At 35.0% G+C, this 9,748-nt stretch overlaps 1 protein-coding gene across 1 annotated transcript in view; it reads left to right on the top strand.

Moving 5' to 3' along the window:
- The first annotated feature begins 9,554 nt into the window (after positions 1-9,554).
- The window catches only part of LOC145999657 (ubiquitin domain-containing protein UBFD1-like), a 47,850-nt gene continuing 47,656 nt past the window's right edge, over positions 9,555-9,748 (top strand). Inside the window, exon 1 of the mRNA XM_083136787.1 lies at positions 9,555-9,594. Within this exon, the coding sequence (XP_082992913.1) occupies positions 9,570-9,594 (25 nt within the window). The 5' untranslated portion in view covers positions 9,555-9,569. The remainder of the gene's footprint in view (positions 9,595-9,748) is intronic.

Here is a 9,748-nt window from a genome sequence, read left to right as displayed (position 1 = left end):
CAGTAACTACTGTACTGTGTGTATCATGATACATGAATGTTACTGAACACAAAAATGTTCATCTTAAAATAGATAAATTGTGGAAATGATCACACTCTGAAGTGTTGTTATTTTTTCCACAGAAAGGTTTCTCCGAACTGCAAAGTTATTCCCACAGTTGTTTGCAGTACTGAAAGCACCTTTTCATTCTCTTGTATAGCTTCTAAAAAAAACTTCATACAATGGGAACCATGATTTTCAGTAATTATTCTCAAAATAAAAAAAAAATGTGCAACTACATTCATGAGGTGTTGAGACGAGCAGAACAAGTTATTTTCAGCAGTTTTTTATTATTATGGTAACAGTTTCATACATCGGAGACACATTTCTTCACTTTTACAGAAGAAACTACTTACGGAAATGAGTTTTTCTAAGGTTTCCAACGTTAGTCAAGGTATTTTCTTTCATCGTGGTATCTATTTGACCGGAAAATCATGTCAGTGTTTCCAACCCCCCTTTTTTTTTAACTATGCTTGCCTAACCTAACCTTATCGGAATGGTCCGTGGGGCTATCCGTCAGCAATGTACAATTTGCACACGTGATGAACACGATAGTAGGTATTTTTCGGTGAAGAAGGTTGGAAAACACTGATATTGGAAAACAAAAGAAGCGATATCGCACCGTTACGTGCATTCGATAGCACTTAGATAAATGCATAGAAAAAGTGTTTGTTTTTGTGTAAAACGCACAATGGCACCTTGAACTATGTTGGCGCAATACGCAATTGGTAGGTACGAACCATGCAAAACACAAAATATCTGATTTTAATGTGTCTCCGATCTATGAAACTGGTACCTTTATTATTAAGTACAGATGCTATTATATTTCACACATTGTCAATTTTTGCAAATTAAAAATGCTGATTATTGATTATTATTGCCACTTTTTAGAGAGAGCAGTGATATCACATGGTATAGATGATTATTTTTTGAGACATAGAACCTAACAAGCAATGCAAAACAAAATCTTACAAGAGAACGTGAATGTTTTATAAAATAATTCCCACATTATGAGGAATCATGAATTTAGGTGAAAATAGCACAAAAACGAGGTTGACCACTTGGTGAAAATAGTAACTGAAAATATGCTGCTTTCAATACAAAGTTGCATTTACCTCAAATGATCCTTAAGGATTAGCTACATACAAATAAAAAAGGCTGCGACTATTTTCACCAGGTGGTGAGAATAGCATGTAGGGTTATTTTCACTAGCAAAATAATTACCGGAATCATAACATAAGTAGGTTAGGATCATTATGTTTAATTATCTGATTATTTCCGCGCGTGTGTATAATTATAAAAGTAAGAGAACCAAACCTGGTCCACCTAAACCACTCAAGCAAGCAAGCAAATACGAGAGGAATTTAAAAAATAAGTTATTGCAGAAGCATAACATCACAGATTAAGTTATACACATGGAACTTGGCCCTTACAGAACAGTATATAATATTATTACCATTTCATTAAAATTCCTGAGTTTTTATTTTACACAACAAATGATACACAATTACAATCAGAAAGTTCGATTTCGATACTGAATGCAAGCCTGTAGTGATGTATGAAATGAACGGAATTTGGTTCGCGTTTGGCGATACTTCTTTATCACTTTTGAAAAAAAAATCTTTGATAAGTATTACGCAGTGATTTCATACAATGTTAAATTACGATTTCATTAACTACATTAGGCAACACTTACCACATCCCGAAAATAATATTCTAATGACAAGAATAAGACGACATAATTTCAAAATTTAAGCAGACTGGTCGGCCGGATGAAGCTACTTATCCAAATTAAAAACTAAATAGTGTGTAGATGAAAGAGTTGTAGAATACGTACATTGCTGGTGCTATTTGTAAATATTGCACGTATTCTACTCATATTCTCGCAATAAAATTTAGTACAAGAAAAGGTTCGTGAATATGGACAGGAATTTGACTTCAGCCGGTTCGCGAGGAACAGTTGAAACACAGAATACTAACTACGGTCAACCAATCTCCCATAAGACTGAAACAGCCCTGTGTCAGGGATCAGATCTAGTGGCGTGACCAAGGGGGGTTGGTGGGGGTTATAACCCCCCCCCCCTTTGGCCCAGTATTCCCTAAAAAAAAGAACATCAAATGCAGGTAAAGATGGCAAAATGAGTGCTGACTACTAAAAAATGTATACATAACCCCCTCCTTTCGAAAATCCTGGGCATGCCACTGATCAGATCACATACCTTAAGGCACTGATTAGAAATATGTTAGTCTGTACAGAAAAAATTTAATAATTACTAAGAGAATTCTCGGAAGTTTTCTCAAAAATCAAATAAATAAGAAGTACAGTAGAGCGTCGATTATCCGAACATCGGTCAACCGAACGACCTCTTAACCGAACTGTGTACTCGCTCACTTTCAGATATCTGTAATGAAAAAAGTACGTGACTTAGCTGCTCGTAAGCATGTAGGCTTGCTTAGACAGACCAAAATAAAGGATTTTTTAAACGTTAATTTTGTGTACTGTGTGTATTGTTCATGCAAAATGCGTATGTAATATGTACATATTTTTGTTTAATAAACTGTACCACATACTATATATTCCTACTAAAGTTGCCTTTGTACGTTACTTTGTAATACATACTTAAAGAGATGCCTGTTTTTATGAATAAATTTACTGTACAGTACTTCTTTTTGGCAAATAAACATGTACAGTTCGATTATCCGAACAAACCAGTTTTCCGAACACCCGTGTCCCCCAATTACTTCGGATAATCGACGCTCTACTGTACTAGGTTGAATGCTACGAAAAGGTTCAGCCTTTAACACAAATTTACCGTCATGACAATGACCACTAAGTTGAAGTGAAATTTCATACCTTATTGTAGCAAGTGCAGCAGCACCTACTATACATACTATATGCTTGAAAGAAAAGTATGAAAACATTTTGGAAAATTAATTGTTGTTCCTTGTAGACTTCTTTCAACATTTAAAGCAATTGAAAGAATGAAAACCGGTAATATTGAAAATTAATATTTCTACTTTAAAAATACACAGAAAATATTAACAAAAAGAATATCTACATATATATAAAATAATATCTACAATATCTCTTACATAAAACAGCTTATTTAAAAACCAAATACTCATCATTTACCAAATAGCTGAACATGAATGAAGAAAAGTTGATTTATTTCCTTCCACGATGAACTTTCTGCCAGCTGATACGAGACTTAAACAGAGAAGTGCCATATTTATTACACTTCCCATGTCCAAGTCCCATACCGGACTTTGCATTTGTATCTCTTCTATCTTGATGTGTGCATAAAACATGCGCACAGGTGGATAATTCCTAGAAATTAAATAAATGCTCTACAGTGCTGTACAGTGGGATTAATTTTCTTGTGTTTTCATGTTCAAATACTATTAAAACAATATGTACTGGGAACTGCCCAATGGGTAACATAGTTTCCCTGGTGACACTAACATTTCAGTAGCCAACATGCTAGAGTGCTCACCACATAAATGAGAGTACACTTTGCAAAAATAAAGTCGACCGAAGCTATGGCAAACAAAAATAATGTACTTAATGTACTCACTTTAAGAAATGCATGACTTCATTATCAACTTTGGCTGCTTTATCCTAAGGACATACGAGCACCATTACAAAAATGAAAAATTCATATTGGACCTTGCTACTCCATACCTCCTTTCTGTAGTTATTACGCATAGTTTTATAACATGAGCAACTAGTATTTAATGAAGTACAGCATAAACAGTGTGCAGCAGAGACTACTTACTTTCATACATCTCACTGGACTTGATTAATCTGTTATATCAGTAACTACTGTACTGTGTGTATCATGATACATGAATGTTACTGAACACAAAAATGTTCATCTTAAAATAGATAAATTGTGGAAATGATCACACTCTGAAGTGTTGTTTTTTTTCCACAGAAAGGTTTCTCCGAACTGCAAAGTTATTCCCACAGTTGTTTGCAGTACTGAAAGCACCTTTTCATTCTCTTGTATAGCTTCTAAAAAAACTTCATACAATGGGAACCATGATTTTCAGTAATTATTCTCAAAATAAAAAAAAAAATGTGCAACTACATTCATGAGGTGTTGGGACGAGCAGAACAAGTTATTTTCAGCAGTTTTTTTTTATTATTATGGTAACCGTTTCATACATCGGAGACACATTTCTTCACTTTTACAGAAGAAACTACTTACGGAAATGAGTTTTTCTAAGGTTTCCAACGTTAGTCAAGGTATTTTCTTTCATCCTGGTATCTATTTGACCGGGAAATCATGTCAGTGTTTCCAACCCCCCTTTTTTTTAACTATGCTTGCCTAACCTAACCTTATCGGAATTGTTCGTGGGGCTATCCGTCAGCAATGTACAATTTGCACACGTGACGAACACGATAGTAGGTATTTTTCGGTGAAGAAGGTTGGAAAACACTGACATTGGAAAACAAAAGAAGCGATATCGCACCGTTACGTGCATTCGATAGCACTTAGATAAATGCGTAGAAAAAGTGTTTGTTTTTGTGTAAAAAGCACAATGGCACCTTGAACTATGTTCCGCAATACACAATTGGCAGGTACGAACCATGCAAAACACAAAATATCTGATTTTAATGTGTCTCCGATCTATGAAACTGGTACCTTTATTAAGTACAGATGCTATTATATTTCACACATTGTCAATTTTTGCAAATTAAAAATGCTGATTATTGATTATTATTGCCACTTTTTAGAGAGAGCAGTGATATCACATGGTATAGATGATTATTTTTTGAGACATAGAACCTAACAAGCAATGCAAAACAAAATCTTACAAGAGAACGTGAATGTTTTATAAAATAATTCCCACATTGTGAGGAATCATGAATTTAGGTGAAAATAGCACAAAAACGAGGTTGACCACTTGGTGAAAATAATTACCGGAATCATAACATAAGTAGGTTAGGATCATTATGTTTAATTATCTGATTATTTCCGCGCGTGTGTATAATTATAAAAGTAAGAGAACCAAACCTGGTCCACCTAAACCACTCAAGCAAGCAAGCAAATACGAGAGGAATTTAAAAAATAAGTTATTGCAGAAGCATAACATCACAGATTAAGTTATACACATGGAACTTGGCCCTTACAGAACAGTATATAATATTATTACCATTTCATTAAAATTCCTGAGTTTTTATTTTACACAACAAATGATACACAATTACAATCAGAAAGTTCGATTTCGATACTGAATGCAAGCCTGTAGTGATGTATGAAATGAACGGAATTTGGTTCGCGTTTGGCGATACTTCTTTATCACTTTTGAAAAAAAAGCTTTGATAAGTATTACGCAGTGATTTCATACAATGTTAAATTACCACGATTTCATTAACTACATTAGGCAACACTTACCGCATCCCCAAAATAATATTCTAATGACAAGAATCAGACGACACAATTTCAAAATTTAAGCAACTGGTCGGCCGGATGAAGCTACTTATCCAAATTAAAAACTAAATAGTGTGTAGATGAAACAGTTGTAGAATACGTACATTGCTGGTGCTATTTGTAAATATTACACGTATTCTACTCACATTCTCGCAATAAAATTTAGTACAAGAAAAGGTTCGTGAATATGGACACGAATTTGACTTCAGCCGGTTCGCGAGGAACAGTTGAAACACAGAATACTAACTACGGTCAACCAATCTCCCATAAGACTGAAACAGCCCTGTGTCAGGGATCAGATCTAGTGGCGTGACCAAGGGGGGTTGGTGGGGGTTATAACCCCCCCCCCCTTTGGCCCAGTATTCCCTAAAAAAAAGAACATCAAATGCAGGTAAAGATGGCAAAATGAGTGCTGACTACTAAAAAATGTATACATAACCCCCTCCTTTCGAAAATCCTGGGCATGCCACTGATCAGATCACATACCTTAAGGCACTGATTAGAAATATGTTAGTCTGTACAGAAAAAATTTAATAATTACTAAGAGAATTCTCGGAAGTTTTCTCAAAAATCAAATAAATAAGAAGTACAGTAGAGCGTCGATTATCCGAACATCGGTCAACCGAACGACCTCTTAACCGAACTGTGTACTCGCTCACTTTCAGATATCTGTAATGAAAAAAGTACGTGACTTAGCTGCTCGTAAGCATGTAGGCTTGCTTAGACAGACCAAAATAAAGGATTTTTTAAACGTTAATTTTGTGTACTGTGTGTATTGTTCATGCAAAATGCGTATGTAATATGTACATATTTTTGTTTAATAAACTGTACCACATACTATATATTCCTACTAAAGTTGCCTTTGTACGTTACTTTGTAATACATACTTAAAGAGATGCCTGTTTTTATGAATAAATTTACTGTACAGTACTTCTTTTTGGCAAATAAACATGTACAGTTCGATTATCCGAACAAACCAGTTTTCCGAACACCCGTGTCCCCCAATTACTTCGGATAATCGACGCTCTACTGTACTAGGTTGAATGCTACGAAAAGGTTCAGCCTTTAACACAAATTTACCGTCATGACAATGACCACTAAGTTGAAGTGAAATTTCATACCTTATTGTAGCAAGTGCAGCAGCACCTACTATACATACTATATGCTTGAAAGAAAAGTATGAAAACATTTTGGAAAATTAATTGTTGTTCCTTGTAGACTTCTTTCAACATTTAAAGCAATTGAAAGAATGAAAACCGGTAATATTGAAAATTAATATTTCTACTTTAAAAATACACAGAAAATATTAACAAAAAGAATATCTACATATATATAAAATAATATCTACAATATCTCTTACATAAAACAGCTTATTTAAAAACCAAATACTCATCATTTACCAAATAGCTGAACATGAATGAAGAAAAGTTGATTTATTTCCTTCCACGATGAACTTTCTGCCAGCTGATACGAGACTTAAACAGAGAAGTGCCATATTTATTACACTTCCCATGTCCAAGTCCCATACCGGACTTTGCATTTGTATCTCTTCTATCTTGATGTGTGCATAAAACATGCGCACAGGTGGATAATTCCTAGAAATTAAATAAATGCTCTACAGTGCTGTACAGTGGGATTAATTTTCTTGTGTTTTCATGTTCAAATACTATTAAAACAATATGTACTGGGAACTGCCCAATGGGTAACATAGTTTCCCTGGTGACACTAACATTTCAGTAGCCAACATGCTAGAGTGCTCACCACATAAATGAGAGTACACTTTGCAAAAATAAAGTCGACCGAAGCTATGGCAAACAAAAATAATGTACTTAATGTACTCACTTTAAGAAATGCATGACTTCATTATCAACTTTGGCTGCTTTATCCTAAGGACATACGAGCACCATTACAAAAATGAAAAATTCATATTGGACCTTGCTACTCCATACCTCCTTTCTGTAGTTATTACGCATAGTTTTATAACATGAGCAACTAGTATTTAATGAAGTACAGCATAAACAGTGTGCAGCAGAGACTACTTACTTTCATACATCTCACTGGACTTGATTAATCTGTTATATCAGTAACTACTGTACTGTGTGTATCATGATACATGAATGTTACTGAACACAAAAATGTTCATCTTAAAATAGATAAATTGTGGAAATGATCACACTCTGAAGTGTTGTTTTTTTTCCACAGAAAGGTTTCTCCGAACTGCAAAGTTATTCCCACAGTTGTTTGCAGTACTGAAAGCACCTTTTCATTCTCTTGTATAGCTTCTAAAAAAACTTCATACAATGGGAACCATGATTTTCAGTAATTATTCTCAAAATAAAAAAAAAAATGTGCAACTACATTCATGAGGTGTTGGGACGAGCAGAACAAGTTATTTTCAGCAGTTTTTTTTTATTATTATGGTAACCGTTTCATACATCGGAGACACATTTCTTCACTTTTACAGAAGAAACTACTTACGGAAATGAGTTTTTCTAAGGTTTCCAACGTTAGTCAAGGTATTTTCTTTCATCCTGGTATCTATTTGACCGGGAAATCATGTCAGTGTTTCCAACCCCCCTTTTTTTTAACTATGCTTGCCTAACCTAACCTTATCGGAATTGTTCGTGGGGCTATCCGTCAGCAATGTACAATTTGCACACGTGACGAACACGATAGTAGGTATTTTTCGGTGAAGAAGGTTGGAAAACACTGACATTGGAAAACAAAAGAAGCGATATCGCACCGTTACGTGCATTCGATAGCACTTAGATAAATGCGTAGAAAAAGTGTTTGTTTTTGTGTAAAAAGCACAATGGCACCTTGAACTATGTTCCGCAATACACAATTGGCAGGTACGAACCATGCAAAACACAAAATATCTGATTTTAATGTGTCTCCGATCTATGAAACTGGTACCTTTATTAAGTACAGATGCTATTATATTTCACACATTGTCAATTTTTGCAAATTAAAAATGCTGATTATTGATTATTATTGCCACTTTTTAGAGAGAGCAGTGATATCACATGGTATAGATGATTATTTTTTGAGACATAGAACCTAACAAGCAATGCAAAACAAAATCTTACAAGAGAACGTGAATGTTTTATAAAATAATTCCCACATTGTGAGGAATCATGAATTTAGGTGAAAATAGCACAAAAACGAGGTTGACCACTTGGTGAAAATAATTACCGGAATCATAACATAAGTAGGTTAGGATCATTATGTTTAATTATCTGATTATTTCCGCGCGTGTGTATAATTATAAAAGTAAGAGAACCAAACCTGGTCCACCTAAACCACTCAAGCAAGCAAGCAAATACGAGAGGAATTTAAAAAATAAGTTATTGCAGAAGCATAACATCACAGATTAAGTTATACACATGGAACTTGGCCCTTACAGAACAGTATATAATATTATTACCATTTCATTAAAATTCCTGAGTTTTTATTTTACACAACAAATGATACACAATTACAATCAGAAAGTTCGATTTCGATACTGAATGCAAGCCTGTAGTGATGTATGAAATGAACGGAATTTGGTTCGCGTTTGGCGATACTTCTTTATCACTTTTGAAAAAAAAGCTTTGATAAGTATTACGCAGTGATTTCATACAATGTTAAATTACCACGATTTCATTAACTACATTAGGCAACACTTACCGCATCCCCAAAATAATATTCTAATGACAAGAATCAGACGACACAATTTCAAAATTTAAGCAACTGGTCGGCCGGATGAAGCTACTTATCCAAATTAAAAACTAAATAGTGTGTAGATGAAACAGTTGTAGAATACGTACATTGCTGGTGCTATTTGTAAATATTACACGTATTCTACTCACATTCTCGCAATAAAATTTAGTACAAGAAAAGGTTCGTGAATATGGACACGAATTTGACTTCAGCCGGTTCGCGAGGAACAGTCGAAACACAGAATACTAACTACGATCAACCAATCTCCCATAAGACTGAAACAGCCCTGGTATAGTGGAACCACGAGCAAAACAACCTGCGCAGACCCGCGAGTCCTGTTCACCGTACCCCCGCGAGCAGGGGGAGGGGGAAAGTGGACCATGTTTCCTTATGGCCGGAGGTGGAGGGAAGAAGGGTAAAGTTGCGTCGGGACTTTTCGTCCCAAGGTTTTTTTCCTTGTGGTCGATCTATACCACGTTTCTCATAACATGCTTTCCTCTCTCTGTCAGTTTGCATCACTTTCGTTCCCACGATATGTTCAAATTCCATACCGTTCTTATCATTTTGCA

The sequence above is a fragment of the Lepisma saccharinum genome, chromosome 15 (genome assembly GCF_977018435.1).
Source record: "Lepisma saccharinum chromosome 15, izLepSacc3.1, whole genome shotgun sequence".
NCBI classification, from domain to species: domain Eukaryota; kingdom Metazoa; phylum Arthropoda; class Insecta; order Zygentoma; family Lepismatidae; genus Lepisma; species Lepisma saccharinum.
The sequence above is the reverse complement of the archived record's forward strand: the minus strand, read 5'-3'. Positions and strand labels throughout refer to the sequence as shown.